Raw genomic sequence first — 18,171 nt, forward strand, 5'->3', positions numbered from 1 at the left:
CTTTAGGGTTCTCTATGTATAGTATCATGTCATCTGCAAACAGTGACAGCTTTACTTCTTCTTTTCCGATTTGGATTCCTTTTATTTCCTTTTCTTCTCTGATTGCTGTGGCTAAAACTTCCAAAACTATGTTGAATAAGAGTGGTGAGAGTGGGCAACCTTGTCTTGTCCCTGATCTTAGTGGAAATGGTTTCAGTTTTTCACCATTGAGGACGATGCTGGCTGTGGGTTTGTCATATATGGCCTTTATTATGTTGAGGAAAGTTCCCTCTATGCCTACTTTCTGCAGGGTTTTTATCATAAATGGGTGTTGAATTTTGTCAAAAGCTTTCTCTGCATCTATTGAGATGATCATATGGTTTTTCTCCTTCAATTTGTTAATATGGTGTATCACGTTGATTGATTTGCGTATATTGAAGAATCCTTGCATTCCTGGAATAAACCCCACTTGATCATGGTGTATGATCATTTTAATGTGCTGTTGGATTCTGTTTGCTAGTATTTTGTTGAGGATTTTTGCATCTATGTTCATCAGTGATATTCGCCTGTAGTTTTCTTTCTTTGTGACATCCTTGTCTGGTTTTGGTATCAAGGTGATGGTGGCCTCATAGAATGAGTTTGGGAGTGTTCCTCCCTCTGCTATATTTTGGAAGAGTTTCAGAAGGATAGGTGTTAGCTCTTCTCTAAATGCTTGATAGAATTCCCCTGTGAAGCCATCTGGTCCTGGGCTTTTGTTTGTTGGAAGATTTTTTATCACAGTTTCAATTTCAGTGCTTGTGATTGGTCTATTCATATTTTCTATTTCTTCCTGATTCAGTCTTGGCAGGTTGTGCATTTCTAAGAATTTGTCCATTTCTTCCAGGTTGTCCATTTTATTGGCATAGAGTTGCTTATAGTAATCTCTCATGATCTTTTGTATTTCTGCAGTGTCAGTTGTTACTTCTCCTTTTTCATTTCTAATTCTATTAATTTGAGTCTTCTCCCTTTTTTTCTTGATGAGTCTGGCTAATGGTTTATCAATTTTGTTTATCTTCTCAAAGAACCAGCTTTTAGTTTTATTGATCTTTGCTATCGTTTCCTTCATTTCTTTTTCATTTATTTCTGATCTGATTTTTATGATTTCTTTCCTTCTGCTAACTTTCGGATGTTTTTGTTCTTCTTTCTCTAATTGCTTTAGGTGAAAGGTTAGGTTGTTTATTCGAGATGTTTCCTGTTTCTTAAGGTGGGATTGTATTGCCATAAACTTCCCTCTTAGAACTGCTTTTGCTGCATCCCATAGGTTTTGGGTCGTCGTGTCTCCATTGTCATTTGTTTCTAGGTATTTTTTAATTTCCTCTTTGATTTCTTCAGTGATCACTTCGTTATTAAGTAGTGTATTGTTTAGCCTCCATGTGTTTGTATGTTTTACAGCTCTTTTCCTGTAATTGATATCTAGTCTCATAGCATTGTGGTCGGAAAAGATACTTGATACAATTTCAATTTTCTTAAATTTACCAAGGCTTGATTTGTGACCCAAGATATGATCTATCCTGGAGAATGTTCCATGAGCACTTGAGAAAAATGTGTATTCTGTTGTTTTTGGATGGAATGTCCTATAAATATCAATTAAGTCCATCTTGTTTAATGTATCATTTAAAGCTTGTGTTTCCTTATTTATTTTCATTTTGGATGACCTATCCATTGGTGAAAGTGGGGTGTTAAAGTCCCCTACTATGATTGTGTTACTGTCGATTTCTCCTTTTATGGCTGTTAATATTTCCCTTATGTATTGGGGTGCTCCTATGTTTGGTGCATAAATATTTACAATTGTTATATCTTCTTCTTGGATCGATCCCTTGATCATTATGTAGTGTCCTTCTTTGTCTCTTCTAGTAGTCTTTATTTTAAAGTCTATTTTGTCTGATATGAGAATTGCTACTCCAGCTTTCTTTTGGTTTCCATTTGCATGGAATATCTTTTTCCATCCCCTTACTTTCAGTCTGTATGTGTCTCTAGGTCTGAAGTGGGTCTCTTGTAGACAGCATATATATGGGTCTTGTTTTTGTATCCATTCAGCCAATCTGTGTCTTTTGGTTGGAGCATTTAGTCCATTTACATTTAAGGTAATTATTGATATGTATGTTCCTATTCCCATTTTCTTAATTGTTTTGGGTTCGTTATTGTAGTTCTTTTCCTTCTGTTGTGTTTCTTGCCTAGAGAAGTTCCTTTAGCATTTGTTGTAAAGCTGGTTTGGTGGTGCTGAATTCTCTCAGCTTTTGCTTGTCTGTAAACGTTTTAATTTCTCCATCAAATCTGAATGAGATCCTTGCTGGGTAGAGTAATCTTGGTTGCAGGTTTTTCTCCTTCATCACTTTAATTATGTCCTGCCACTCCCTTCTGGCTTGTAGAGTTTCTGCTGAGAGATCAGCTGTTATCCTGATGGGGATTCCCTTGTGTGTTATTTGTTGTTTTTGCCTTGCTGCTTTTAATAGGATTTCTTTGTGTTTAATTTTTGACAGTTTGATTAATATGTGTCTTGGTGTATTTCTCCTTGGATTTATTCTGTATGGGACTCTCTGTGCCTCCTGGACTTGATTAACTATTTCCTTTCCCATATTAGGGAAGTTTTCAACTATAATCTCTTCAAATATTTTCTCAGTCCCTTTCTCTCTTCTTCTTCTGGAACCCCTATAATTCGAATGTTGGTGCGTTTAATGTTGTCCCAGAGGTCTCTGAAACTGTCCTCTGTTCTTTTCATTCTTTTTTCTTTATTTTGCTGTGCAGCAGTTATTTCCACTATTTTATCTTCCACCTCACTTATCCGTTCTTCTGCCTCAGTTATTCTGCTATTGATCCCTTCTAGAGTATTTTTTATTTCATTTATTGTGTTTTTTTTTTTTTTTTTTACAAATTTAATCAGTTATACATATACATATGTTCCCATATCCCCTCCCTTTTGCGTCTCCCTCCCACCCTCCCTATCCCACCCCTCCAGGCGGTCACAAAGAACCGAGCTGATCTCCCTGTGCTATGCGGCTGCTTCCCACTAGCTATCTACCTTACGTTTGGTAGTGTATATATGTCCATGCCGCTCTTTCACTTTGTCACAGCTTACCCTTCCCCCTCCCCATATCCTCAAGTCCATGCTCTAGTAGGTCTGTGTCTTTATTCCTGTCTTACCCCTATGTTCTTGATGACATTTTTTTCTTAAATTCCATATATATGTGTCAGCATACAGTATTTGTCTTTCTCTTTCTGACTTACTTCACTCTGTATGACAGACTCTAGGTCCATCCACCTCATTACAAATAGCTCAATTTCATTTCTTTTTATGGCTGAGTAATATTCCATTGTATATATGTGCCACATCTTCTTTATCCATTCATCCGATGATGGACACTTAGGTTGTTTCCATCTCTGGGCTATTGTAAATAGGGCTGCTATGAACATTTTGGTACATGTCTCTTTTTGAATTATGGTTTTCTCAGGGTATATGCCCAGTAGTGGGATTGCTGGGTCATATGGTAGTTCTATTTGTAGTTTTTTAAGGAACCTCCATACCGTTCTCCATAGTGGCTGTACCAATTCACATTCCCACCAGCAGTGCAAGAGTGTTCCCTTTTTTCCACACCCTCTCCAGCATTTATTGTTTCTACATTTTTTGATGATGGCCATTCTGACTGGTGTGAGATGATATCTCATTGTAGTTTTGATTTGCATTTCTCTAATGAGTAAAGATGTTGAGCATCCTTTCATGTGTTTGATGGCAGTCTGTATATCTTCTGTGAAGAAATGTCTATTTAGTTCTTCTGCCCATTTTTGGATTGGGTTGTTTGTTTTTTTGCTATTGAGCTGCATGAGCTGCTTATAAATTTTGGAGATTAATCCTTTGTCAGTTGCTTCATTTGCAAATATTTTCTCCCATTCTGAGGGTTGTCTTTTCGTCTTGTTTATGGTTTCCTTTGCTGTGCAAAAGCTTTTAAGTTTCAGTAGGTCCCATGTGTTTATTTTTGTCTTTATTTCCATTTCTCTAGGAGGTGGGTCAAAAAGGATCTTGCTGTGATTTATGTCATAGAGTGTTCTGCCTATGTTTTCCTCTAGGAGTTTCATAGTGTCTGGCCTTACATTTAGGTCTTTAATCCATTTTGAGCTAATTTTTGTGTATGGTGTTAGGGAGTGATCTAATCTCATACTTTTACATGTCCCTGTCCAGTTTTCCCAGCACCACTTATTGAAGAGACTGTCCTTTCTCCACTGTACATTCCTGCCTCCTTTATCAAAGATAAGGTGACCATATGTCCGTGGGTTTATCTCTGGGCTTTCTATCCTGTTCCATTGATCTATCTTTCTGTTTTTGTGCCAGTACCATGCTGTCTTGATTACTGTAGCTTAGTAGTATAGTCTGAAGTCAGGGAGCCTGATTCCTCCAGCTCCGTTTTTCGTTCTCAAGATTGCTTTGGCTATTCGGGGTCTTTTGTGTTTCCATATAAATTGTGAAATTTTTTGTTCTAGTTCTGTGAAAAATGCCATTGGTAGTTTGATAGGTATTGCATTGAATCTGTAGATTGCTTTGGGTAGTAGAGTCATTTCACAATGTTGATTCTTCCAATCCAAGAACATGGTACATCTCTCCATCTATTTGTATCATCTTTAATTTCTTTCATCAGTGTCTTATAATTTTCTGCATACAGGTCTTTTGTCTCCTTAGGTAGGTTTATTCCTAGATATTTTATTCTTTTTGTTGCAATGGTAAATGGGAGTGTTTCCTTGATTTCACTTTCAGATTTTTCATCATTAGTATATAGGAATGCCAGAGATTTCTGTGCATTAATTTTGTATCCTGTAACTTTACCAAATTCATTGATTAGCTCTAGTAGTTTTCTGGTAGCATCTTTAGGATTCTCTATGTATAGTATCATGTCATCTGCAAACAGTGACAGCTTTACTTCTTCTTTTCCCATTTGGATTCCTTTTATTTCCTTTTCTTCTCTGATTGCTGTGGCTAAAACTTCCAAAACTATGTTGAATAAGAGTGGTGAGAGTGGGCAACCTTGTCTTGTTCCTGATCTTAGTGGAAATGGTTTCAGTTTTTCACCATTGAGGACGATGCTGGCTGTGGGTTTGTCATATATGGCCTTTATTATGTTGAGGAAAGTTCCCTCTATGCCTACTTTCTGCAGGGTTTTTATCATAAATGGGTGTTGAATTTTGTCAAAAGCTTTCTCTGCATCTATTGAGATGATCATATGGTTTTTCTCCTTCAGTTTGTTGATATGGTGTATCACATTGATTGATTTGCGTATATTGAAGAATCCTTGCATTCCTGGAATAAACCCCACTTGATCATGGTGTATGATCGTTTTAATGTGCTGTTGGATTCTGTTTGCTAGTATTTTGTTGAGGATTTTTGCATCTATGTTCATCAGTGATATTGGCCTGTAGTTTTCTTTCTTTGTGACATCCTTGTCTGGTTTTGGTATCAAGGTGATGGTGGCCTCGTAGAATGAGTTTGGGAGTGTTCCTCCCTCTGCTATATTTTGGAAGAGTTTGAGAAGGATAGGTGTTAGCTCTTCTCTAAATGCTTGATAGAATTCACCTGTGAAGCCATCTGGTCCTGGGCTTTTGTTTGTTGGAAGATTTTTGATCACAGTTTCAATTTCAGTGCTTGTGATTGGTCTATTCATATTTTCTATTTCTTCCTGATTCAGTCTTGGCAGGTTGTGCATTTCTAAGAATTTGTCCATTTCTTCCAGGTTGTCCATTTTATTGGCATAGAGTTGCTTATAGTAATCTCTCATGATCTTTTGTATTTCTGCAGTGTCAGTTGTTACTTCTCCTTTTTCATTTCTAATTCTATTGATTTGAGTCTTCTCCCTTTTTTTCTTGATGAGTCTGGCTAATGGTTTATCAATTTTGTTTATCTTCTCAAAGAACCAGCTTTTAGTTTTATTGATCTTTGCTATCGTTTCCTTCATTTCTTTTTCATTTATTTCTGATCTGATTTTTATGATTTCTTTCCTTCTGCTAACTTTGGGATGTTTTTGTTCTTCTTTCTCTAATTGCTTTAGGTGCAAGGTTAGGTTGTTTATTCGAGATATTTCCTGTTTCTTAAGGTGGGATTGTATTGCCATAAACTTCCCTCTTAGAACTGCTTTTGCTGCATCCCATAGGTTTTGGGTCGTCGTGTCTCCATTGTCATTTGTTTCTAGGTATTTTTTAATTTCCTCTTTGACTTCTTCAGTGATCACTTCGTTATTAAGTAGTGTATTGTTTAGCCTCCATGTGTTTGTATGTTTTACAGCTCTTTTCCTGTAATTGATATCTAGTCTCATAGCATTGTGGTCGGAAAAGATACTTGATACAATTTCAATTTTCTTAAATTTACCAAGGCTTGATTTGTGACCCAAGATATGATCTATCCTGGAGAATGTTCCATGAGCACTTGAGAAAAATGTGTATTCTGTTGTTTTTGGATGGAATGTCCTGTAAATATCAATTAAGTCCATCTTGTTTAATGTATCATTTAAAGCTTGTGTTTCCTTATTTATTTTCATTTTGGATGACCTGTCCATTGGTGAAAGTGGGGTGTTAAAGTCCCCTACTATGATTGTGTTACTGTCGATTTCTCCTTTTATGGCTGTTAATATTTCCCTTATGTATTGAGGTGCTCCTATGTTTGGTGCATAAATATTTACAATTGTTATATCATCTTCTTGGATTGATCCCTTGAGCATTATGTAGTGTCCTTCTTTGTCTCTTCTAGTAGTCTTTATTTTAAAGTCTATTTTGTCTGATATGAGAATTGCTACTCCAGCTTTCTTTTGGTTTCCATTTGCATGGAATATCTTTTTCCATCCCCTTACTTTCAGTCTGTATGTGTCTCTAGGTCTGAAGTGGGTCTCTTGTAGACAGCATATATATGGGTCTTGTTTTTGTATCCATTCAGCCAGTCTGTGTCTTTTGGTGGGAGCATTTAGTCCATTTACATTTAAGGTAATTATTGATATGTATGTTCCTATTCCCATTTTCTTAATTGTTTTGGGTTCGTTATTGTAGTTCTTTTCCTTCTGTTGTATTTCTTGCCTAGAGAAGTTCCTTTAGCATTTGTTGTAAAGCTGGTTTGGTGGTGCTGAACTCTCTCAGCTTTTGCTTGTCTGTAAAGGTTTTAATTTTTCCATCAAATCTGAATGAGATCCTTGCTGGGTAGAGTAATCTTGGTTGCAGGTTTTTCTCTTTCATCACTTTAAGTATGCCCTGCCACTCCCTTCTGGCTTGTAGAGTTTCTGCTGAGAGATCAGCTGTTATCCTGATGGGGATTCCCTTGTGTGTTATTTGTTGTTTTTGCCTTGCTGCTTTTAATATGATTTCTTTGTGTTTAATATTTGACAGTTTGATTAATATGTGTCTTGGTGTATTTCTCCTTGGATTTATTCTGTATGGGACTCTCTGTGCCTCCTGGACTTGATTAACTATTTCCTTTCCCATATTAGGGAAGTTTTCAATTATAATCTCTTCAAATATTTTCTCAGTCCCTTTTTCTCTTCTTCTTCTGGAACCCCTATAATTCGAATGTTGGTGCGTTTAATGTTGTCCCAGAGGTCTCTGAGACTGTCCTCTGTTCTTTTCATTCTTTTTTCTTTATTTTGCTGTGCAGCAGTTATTTCCACTATTTTATCTTCCACCTCACTTATCCGTTCTTCTGCCTCAGTTATTCTGCTATTGATCCCATCTAGAGTATTTTTTATTTCATGTATTGTGTTTTTAATCGATGCTTGATTCATCTTTAGTTCTTCTAGGTCCTTGTTAACTGTTTCTTGCATTTTGTCTATTCTATTTCCAAGATTTTGGATCATCTTTACCATCATTATTCTGAATTCTTTTTTAGGTAGACTGCCTATTACCTCCTCATTTGTTTGGTCTGGTGGGTTTTTATCTTGCTCCTTCTCCTGCTGTGTGTTTTTCTGTCTTCTCATTTTGCTTATGTTACTGTGTTTGGGGTCTCCTTTTTGCAGGCTGCAGGTTCGTAGTTCCCGTTGTTTTTGGTGTCTGTTCCCAGTGGCTAAGGTTGGTTTAGTGGGTTGTGTAGGGTTCCTGGTGGAGGGGAGTACTGCCTGTGTTCTGGTGGATGAGGCTGGATCTTGTCTTTCTGGTGGGCAGGTCCACGTCTGGTGGTGTGTTTTGGGGTGTCTGCGGACTTTTTATGATTTTAGGCCACCTCTCTGCTAATGCGTGGCGTTGTGTTCCTGTCTTGCTAGTTGTTTGGCATAGGGTGTCCAGCACTGTAGCTTGCTGGTCGTTGAGTGAAGCTGGGTGCTGGTGTTGAGATGGAGATCTCTGGAAGATTTTCGCCGTTTGATATTATGTGGAGCTGGGAGGTCTCTTGTGGACCAGTGTCCTGAAGTTGGCTCTCCCACCTCAGAGGCACAGCACTGACTCCTGGCTCCTCAATTTGGGATGATTTGTTGTCTATTCATGTATTCCACAGATGCAGGGTACATCAAGTTGATTGTGGAGCTTTAGTCCGCTGCTTCTGAGGCTGCTGGGAGAGGTTTCCCTTTCTCTTCTTTGTTCTCACAGCTCCTGGGTCTCAGCTTTGGATTTGGCCCCGCCTCTGCGTGTAGGTCGCCGGAGGGCGTCTGTTCTTCGCTCAGACAGGACAGGGTTAAAGGAGCAGCCTCTTCGGGGACTCTGGCTCACTCAGGCCCGGCGGGAGGGAGGGGCACGGAGTGCGGGGCGAGCCTGCAGCGGCAGAGGTCGGCGTGACGTTGCACCAGCCCGAGGCGCGCCATGCGTTCTCTCAGGGAAGCCGCCCCTGGATCCCGGGACCCCGGCAGTGGCAGGCTGCACAGGCTCCCGGAAGGGCGGTGTGGACAGTGACCTGTGCTCGCACACAGGCTTCTTGGCGGCGGTAGCAGCAGCCCCAGCGTCCCACGCCCGTCTCTGGGCTCCGCGCTTTCAGCCGCGACTCGCGCCCGTCTCTGGAGCTCCTTTACGCGGCGCTCTTAATCCCCTCTCCTCGCGCACCAGGAAACCAAGAGGGAAGAAAAAGTCTCCTGCCTCTTCGGCAGCTCCAGAGTTTTCCCGGACTCCCTCCCGGCTAGCTGTGGCACATTAGCCCCCTTCAGGCTGAGTTCTCGCCGCCAGCCCCAGTCCTCTCGCTGCGCTCTGACCGAAGCCCGAGCCTCAGCTCCAGCGCCGCCCGCCCCGGCGGGGGAGCAGACAAGCCTCTCGGGCTGGTGAGTGCTGCTCGGCACCGCTCCTCTGTGCGGGAATCTCTCCGCTTTGCCCTACCCAGGTATGTGGGGAGTTTCTTGCCTTTTGGGAGGTCTGGGGTCTTCTGCCAGCGTTCAGTAGGTGTTCTGTAGGAGTTGTTCCACGTGTAGCTGTATTTCTGGTGTGGTGATATCTTAATATAACTTTTCTTTCAGAGATTCTTCCCTCTGTGTTGAGATTGTAGTAAGGATCAAATGTGATAAGGGATGTGGAAGTTTTGGAAAAGTTTGAATTTCCCTAAAGCCAAGTTTGCAGGGATCTGAGTGGGAAGAGAGCCTTCTCCGCCGGCAGAGGTCATGGAGGGAGTGGGATTTGGGCAGCAAGCTGGCCAGCTGAGCAAGTCCTTCTATAGATCAAACCACAGGAAATGATTGTTTTCTTCAGATTAAAAATGTCAGCAATTTTGTGTAGTTCATCTTGGTATGTAGAGATGAGGCAGGATGCAGTGGGAAGAGAACCGGACTCAGGGTGAGGAGACCTGGGCTGCGGTCTTAGGGGCACCACTAACTAGAGGTGTATCCCTTAAGGAAATACTTCCTTCTCAGGACCTCATTTCTTCTTCTCTCAAACGAGGGAGCAGAATTAGAACCTTTCTGAGTTCTTTGCAGGTTGAACATTTCATGATTCACAGCAGTAGAGAAAACATATTAACTTATTATGTCCCACTTTGGACAAACAATAATATTACTTCATCTAAGTTGGTGTAACTTGACAAATTAAATGTGAGCGGTAAGCTCTCTGGAGCCCTATGCACAGGCGAGGAGAATGAGTTCTCCAGAAGGCACCCAAATTATCTGGGTACTGAGGTGCACTGGCTCATCTAGAGGCGTGATCTTTACCTCGGCTGCATTTTATAACCAAGCCCTTTCATATCCATTATCTCGTGTGAAAATCCAGGCAGCACAGCAATCTGCAAGGGGAGCAAGCACACTTGACACTATATTTACAAATGAAGTACCTGTGGTTCCATAACTGTGCCTCACTCGAGGTCACAGAATCAGTCAATAAATTAAAAAATATGCAAAGGAACTTCCCTGGTGGCACACTGGTTAAAGAATCCGCCTGCCAATGCAGAGGACATGGGTTAGATCCCCGGTCCGGGAAGATCCCACATGCTGCGGAGCAACAAAGTCCCTGTGCCACAACTACTGAGCCTGTGCCCTAGAGCCCACGAGCCACAACTACTGAGGCCACATGCTGCAACTACTGAAGCCCGCATGCCTAGAGCCTGTGCTCCGCAACAAGAGAAGCCACTGCAATGAGAAGACTGTGCAGTGCAACAAAGAGTAGCCCCTGCTCGCTGCAACTAGAGAAAGCCTGCGTGCAGTAACAAACACCCAATGCAGCCCCCCACCAAAAAAAAGCAAAGCTCTCCACAATCTGGATCCTCTCCACCTCTCCATCATCTTCTACTCTCTTGCTGCCTTGGAGTCTATAAGCTAACTATACTAAGCTGTGTGCAGTTTGCAAATCTTGTGGTGCTGTTTCTGAATTCAGCTCTGAAAACACTTGTTCATCCTTCAAAGCCCAGAGTGGGCATTGCTTCTTGATGAAACTTCCCTGGGTGATGGCTCATCTCTGCCCCTCATGCACATACTTCCTTGGTAGGTGCCTCTCACAGTACTGTAGTTAATTGTCTCTGTTTCTGGCTCCCTTTCTATATTTGGAGCTGATTGCTTGTGGCTTTTCATCATGGAGTCCCTAGCACGTAGCACAGTTCCCAGAGATTAATCAGGACTCATTAAATACCTGTTGAATATGACTAAATCCCTCCTGGATAAAAACTGACCTAAATATAGATTTAAAGAATAGACTGAGCACTGCTAATAATTTAACCTATTTACGAGCTGTAAGTGTATTACTTCTAGTACCTTGCTTCATAAGAATATAGATGATGGTTTAAAAAATCTAGTAATATCAATACATAAAGCTGTAGTTATAGTCTAGTTAGAGCCAGGACCTGCATGCCAGGCTTTTAGATTCTTAGCTTAGACTTGTTCTTATACAAAATACTATGCGTACAGTGTGAAACAATCTTTAAGTTTGAGGGTCTTGTTCTAGAGAAATCTTTTTTAAAAATGATAAAAACAATACTTTGCATTTCCAGAGTACCTATTATTTAACCTTTCCCCCACGGTCCAGCATTCTTCTCATGTTCCAGAAATTGATACCGTAACACTTGTCATATAAGTTTGTGCTTGATTGGCATTAGAAATGAGATCGTATAAGAAAGGGAGGAAGGAAGGAAAGAAAGAGAAAGAAAGGAAAAGGCCCATTTCCTGAAAAGCCCTAATGCACTGTATGCCTTAGGAAGACATGATCCCCTACCAAACTAAGCCCCTGCAGTTCCATATAGATGGCCAACAACAGGACAGAGTCCCCAATGTGGCTATGCTAATGTCAGTGACAAGTGATTCTGAAATAGTGGGTGTAATACCCAGATCACCTATTCTCCTAAGAAGAAAGAGATCCCACATCCCATCCCAGCTCATGTACGTAGTACAAAGGATATATATAAGACAGTTCCAAGAGCAATTTGATTCATAAGTATTAGGAAAGGAGGAGCCACGTGAAGGTCCACATGAAGGAAAAGGTGATCAAAAGGAAGCCTTGTGGAGGCATAAAAATAAAGTTCTACTGATGGCAGGCCAGATTTTAGAGCCAAGTGTATCGACATGCTATTGTAAGTGGGTTGGGCCAAACCTTGGAACCATCCAGCAAACCTCTAAACAAACGGAGGATGACCTCTGGTTGAGAGCCCTTCCTGAGGTTTGACAAAAAAATAATTAGGGAGGAAAGGTTGGGAGTTAAAGTAAACCACAGCCCAGCTCTGTAATAATCATCTCCATTGTTAGTCAGCGCTTTACAAAAACGGTCAAGCCAGGGAGCCCAACAGATGTCATTAGCCTGGTGCTTGGCAAGCACTTATCAGGCGAAGAATATAAGCTGAGCTTTTCTTTCCAAGGGAAGCATTCCATGTGTCAGCAATTCCTTTCTGCCAGACCACAAATCAACAGTTGCTAGATAAATGAAAAGCTTCCACTCAACTTACAAACTCTTGGGTAGAATATTCATTTTCTAGAAAGTAAAATGCCTTTTTTTAAATAGCACAAGCTATAAACGGTCCCAGGGGGTTCCACTAAAGCGATCAAATGTCAAATTCTTAAATCTTATGGATCCTTAAGGAAAATGGAAATTGAATTATGCTATAGATTGGCAAGAATTAAAAAATGGCAGAATAGGTCTTAGCTCATAGGTCCCTGAGAGTCTGGACTGAACCCCAGATACTGCCTGTATTAATGGTAAAGAAAAATTCAGTTTGAAAATCACTTAGGATATATTTTATTAAAATGAAAATCATTTTGATGACTTTGGATTACATGTATTATCTTGCGAATTACGTTGCTGCATACTTTGACATGGGATACTATTATATAATGATCAGTGGACATTTAAAGTGGAAAGAAATGTTGTAACTGGGGCCAAACACACACAGAATAGCCTACGCTTCCTGACTTTCTGCGTCTTTCCTTCTCTCTTATTCCCTTCCTGGTGTGTGTGTGTGTGTGTGTGTGTGTGTGTGTGTGTGTGTGTGTGTGTGTGTGTGTGTGTGTGTGTGTGTGTGTGTGTGTGTGTGTGTGTGTGTGTGTGTGTGTGTGTGGTGTGTTTCCTTTGCCAAAGCCCCTTCTCCTCTGTTTCTTTTATCTTTCCCCCCTCCCAAGTATCTGCCTCTCCTTCTGTATTTTTATTTCTTTGTCTTTGTGTAAACAAGAGCTCTTTCCAGCTTCTAGAAGACTGGTTAGTATTTTTGTATACACTCTCTTTTTAAAGTTTAAACACACAAGAAATGATTATTTAATAAGCAGCATCTACAAAGAAGTTTCTTAATTTATTCTTTGCCTTTGGCCTTCCGTTGGAATTAAACCTAGTAGTTCCCTTGGAGTTTGTGATAAAATCTCAAGGTAAATCTCCAACATCTTTCATTGAACAAAGGAACAAAAATGGGTATGATCTCCGAAGTCATTTCTAGTCTTTAGGTCTGTGATTCTAAGTGAGTATTATCATAATAACAACAATAATAGTTTCTATAATTTTGCTCTTTTTTAAATAAAAAAATGAAAGCTCAATCTGAAAAGCATGTAATTTCTTTTAAAAAGTGTTTCTTGGTGTCTGTAAGGAAAAGAAACATTTTCCCACTAAAAGCATATGAACTGTATGGTCCAAGATATAGAACAAAAATATGACTGTCCCTTAAGCCAAGGTCCTGTGTTTGCCCAGCATGGAGTTTCCATGGTTATTATAGTAGAGTAGTTCTATAGTTATATAGAGTAGGTGGCTTTGGGGTTTCTCCAGGCAGGCCCAGGCAGAAGACATGAATCAAGAATTAAAATATGCTATTTCTGTCATGACTACCCTTTCTACAATTATTATTTTCATAATTTCCCAGAGACTAGCCTTTACTCTACATATCAATAATGGGTGACATGACAAACTGGGAATAAGTATCACTGGGGAAAAGAGGAGAAGTACTTCCTGAGACATATGACACTGTTTTCTCAAGCACCCTGTGTGCATGATATTCCGGAAGGGCCTGACGGTGGATTTGTAGTCTGCCTCAAGAGGAGGGAAACTCAGTGCTTTGGGAGGATGGTGAGATGATCAGTGAAAACACTGGGCTTTTGCTGGGGTGAGTGAAGAGCTCAGTGGTCTCTGGAACTGCTTATCAGCTCTTCTAAATGCCCCTAATAGTGAAACCTGAGAAAAAGAGACACTCAAGCTAGCTATGTTAGGTGGTGTTAATTTCTCTAATCAGGGATTCACATCCTAGGGATTGTCACGTGTCCTTTAATCAGAACAACTCCATTTTAGAAGCAGATCCATCTGAGATACATGTGTACTTCATTATTTCATTTGTCATTATTTCTGGTCATATATTGCACAATTCAATTTTTGATACAGGGATTCACTGCTGAAATTAGTGGCTTGTCAATTAGCATAATGAATGACAGGAATAAAATATCATTGGTGAAATCAATGAAAATAAAGATAAGAAAATTTGCTATAACATTATAGATACACTCTCCACATTAACTGAATAGGTTATGCATCTAGCAGGTCCTATAGCCTGTGCAGTTGAGAAGCGTGCTTAGGACTTTATTCTTAAAGAATTCTTTGTCCATTTGTTGGCAGGATTTTCACTGGTTGAGGATGATTATAAGCTATCTCTAAGGGTATAGGATTCCACATTTAGAATATTATTGTACCTGCCTCAAGTAAACTACTCATTCAAGATCAGGTCAGTACCTGAAAAAAAAAAGAGATGGGACATTATCAAACTGATAGAACAGGTTATGTAAACTATTTTCTTTCTTCATCTAAAGAATTCAATAAATGTTGGTATGTGGTAAAAAAAAAAAAAAGAACGAAAAAGTGCCATTTGCAGCAACATGTATGGACCTAGAAATTATCATACTAAATGAAGTTAGTCAGACAGAGAAAGACAACTATCATATGATATCGTTTATATGTGGAATCTAAAAAAAGGGTACAAATGAACTTATCTACAAAACAGAAGTAGAATTACAGATGTATAGAAAACAAACTTACGGTTACCAGGGGGTAAGGAAGGGGAGGGATAAATTGGAAGATTGGGATTGACATATACACACTACTATGTGTAAAATAGTTAACTAATAAGGACCTACTGTATAGCACAGGGAACTCTACTCAGTACTCTGTAATGGCCTATATGGGAAAAGAATCTAAAAAAGAGTGGATATATGTATATGCATAACTGATTCACTTTGCTGTACATCTGAAACTAACACAACATTGTAAATCAACTATACCCCAATAAAAATTTAAAAAAACACGTACTCCCAACACTTAGGCAAACTTAGTTCTATGCGTTTTTTTAGTTGCAGAAATTGCATTTGAATAGTACAATAAAATGTGCAGTGTAATTTTTATATCTAAAATCTAAATATCAAACACTATCTTCAGAAATCTAGACTTACTGATAAACTATGCAAGTGATTCCTAGATATGTCATTGTTTACTTAAAATTCAAACTTAACTGCAATTTTCAAAATCAATGTAATCTTACACTATTTCAGAAGCAGAAGCTGTCCACCTGTGTTTTGCAGTTTTAAGGCATAACTACAAGCCTGATTGAATGTCTGAGGGTTCCTGTTAAACAGGCATGCTGATGAAATAGCTGATAATGGACTTGTTGCCTTTTTTGGTTTGTTAATTTCACATCCCATTGTATTTCATTAGAATTAGAATCTTTCTGCTAATGGACTAAGTAAGGTCAGGACAGTTTCATACAAACCTGGGAGATCTAATCTACTCAAGGAGAGGGACAAAGGCATCAGAGGACACTGTGTACTAACCTTGTGTAAACACTCAAGTGCTCTTGCTTCCAAGGCCAGTGTTGATGATGAAGCCATGAACTGGTCCTCTGGTCACTTTATACTTCTGGAGCCTGGGGAACTGTCCCGATCCTCTGACTTCAGCGACCTGCTGGTAATCAGGAAGCCCACGTGTCCAGTGTGAAGGTGCTTCAAGGCCAGGGCACCCCTGTTAAAGACAATCTGGGGGAGCCTGTTGTCTAGGGAGCTTATGTGGATGCTCATTACCTGAGGTCTGTGTGTCTCCACGGCAATGTCTGGGAAGACGTAGAAATCAGCATGAGCGCCATCTGTCACAGTCAAGGAGAAAGTGTTTTCAGTTGTCTCACTGCCATCATGTCAGTAGCTAATCAGGTTCTCATTCAGGTCCCGCTTGGTGAAGGTGGTCACAGAACGGCTGCCATTATATAAAATCCTACCATGGACAGGGACCTGGGTGATAGTAAAGAGAAGATCATCTGGGGTATCCTCGTCTTCCACTGTCAGCTCAAAGGGAGTGATCCATTTGCTTTTCCCTTCCTGCAGTATTAGTTTATGGATGGTCATGATAGGTATCCTATCATCCACATCCGTGATGAAGATCCTGAAGGTTCGGAACACAGGATTATGTCCATCAGTCACTCGAAACTCACAGCTGTCCACCTTTATCTCATCATTTGAAGTGCACAGAATATCTTGTTGCCAACCAACTGAAGCTGAGTGAAAGAGGCAACAGGCTCCCCAGGGTGGTCAGAGATTTCCAAGTGCCCCAGGCTAGGAGCCTGTGTGATGTTAAAGTGAAGCTGTTCATCGGGGCTGTTGATGTCACTGGTGCTAGGCAGATCCATGATGAGGGTTACTCTGCCAACTTCCATCAAGGTGACCCCTTTGCTAACCACTTCAGGGAAGAAGACCTTGTGTAAGCTGCCAATGGTGATGCAGAAGTAGTGGTTTAGCAAAGGGTTAATCCCATCAGTCACATCAAACTTGATAAGGTCATGAAGTCCTTGGCCTGTGTGGGTGTAACAGATGAGACCTCTGTCAATGTCATACTGTGTGAAGTTCATTCCCAGGGTGAGATTGTTCCTCACCTCCCCTCTGGGTTTTCTCAGTCACTGTAGAAGCCCTTGTTGAGGCTCAGCATGGAGGACAAAACTGAGGCTCTTATGTGAGTCAAGATCTGTGGCCTTGAGGACCCGATTCCTGATGACCTCAGTACATCCAGTCTCTACTTCCAGCCCATTGTTGATGATCAGCTGAGGGGCTTCATCGTCCACCAGGATCATCCCAATGGGTACCTTCCTGCGGGTGGTGTGCTTGCCATCACTCAGCCAGACCTCAAAACCGTCCCCTGTGTTCTCAGAGTCATCATGCTCATACACAATGGTGGAGGCCTCCTGGATCTCCTGTAAGGTGAAGCTGTGGATGGGCTGGCTGCCTGTGGCCACCTGCTGTGGCCAGCTCCCTTGCCGAGGGAGGGCTGTGAGCTGAAAGTGAAGCTCATTTGGTGGCAGATCAGCCTCAGCTACATTGAGCAGGGGGTGTCTATGACTATGACCCGGCTCATCCCCTCTAATACCACAAGTTCTCGGGCAAAAAGTTCAGGCTGCTCATCATTGGTGGGTAAGATCATTATAGGGAAGCAGACATTTAGGGAGAAGTTGATGTCATCAGAGCAATTAAAGGTGAACTGATCTTTTTGTGGCTCTACCCCCTTGTGGATACTCTGTATGTAACTGATATGTCTTACCCGGACATCTCTGATGGAGAAAGCACTGATGAGGTTACCAGCTCGCAACTCTTCTGAGCCAGGAGCTGGTGCCATGTTTTCCAGGTAGCCAGAGGCTGGCTAGCCAGTTATTGTACGTACAATTTCATCTTGGGGAGTGTCCACATCTTCAGTTGTGAAATGTTGTAAGGTCAAGGGGCTCTTCTCACCTTCATGGACGGTGTAGGGCTCCCCCACCAAGACCTTGGGGGCCACACTGTCCACAGGTAGCACAACCACTTGCACCTGCACCCCCTCCACTGTGTTGTCCTCCGCCACCCACTGATAAGAATCCTTGGAGGGGGCAAGGCTGAAGGCATCATGCTGCTTCTGGAATCCAACTTCACCTCCTGTGTGGACGTACACTACTGCCCCACTGATGAGGTCCTCTTGGGTGAATCGTTCTGTTGGTAAACCATTCACCACAATAGTGCCCAATTTTGGGCTGTCCTCCACAACGAAAGAGAGCATCAAGTCACCTGTGTCTTTTTGGTCATGGATGATGCCTATGGTGATCTCAGTGGCTCTGTTCTCTAGCACATCTATGGACACTTCTAATAATGGACTACCTATAATAGAGATACTAGGACATTTGTCAGCTGCCATGGGATGCATAGAAATCTGGACAGTGATGGGTATGTGATGCACCCTGTCACTTACCTCCAGCTGAAAGGTCTGGTCTCTGTGGTGCTGGTAAGAGATACTCCCATTAACAATATCAGCTTGCATGAAAAATTCCCCTGGGACCATACATTTTTT

General features: G+C 41.1%; 1 protein-coding gene across 1 annotated transcript in view; it reads right to left on the reverse strand.

The window, feature by feature from the left end:
- Window positions 1–18,171, reverse strand: part of FREM3 (FRAS1 related extracellular matrix 3) — a 52,702-nt gene that overhangs the window by 31,905 nt on the left and 2,626 nt on the right. The window contains 4 exon segments of the mRNA XM_060098131.1: window positions 15,648–15,743; window positions 15,746–16,336; window positions 16,339–17,184; window positions 17,187–18,171. Of these exon segments, the coding sequence (XP_059954114.1) occupies window positions 15,648–15,743; window positions 15,746–16,336; window positions 16,339–17,184; window positions 17,187–18,171 (2,518 nt within the window).

Source organism: Mesoplodon densirostris, chromosome 1 (genome assembly GCF_025265405.1).
Source record: "Mesoplodon densirostris isolate mMesDen1 chromosome 1, mMesDen1 primary haplotype, whole genome shotgun sequence".
NCBI lineage: Eukaryota > Metazoa > Chordata > Mammalia > Artiodactyla > Ziphiidae > Mesoplodon > Mesoplodon densirostris.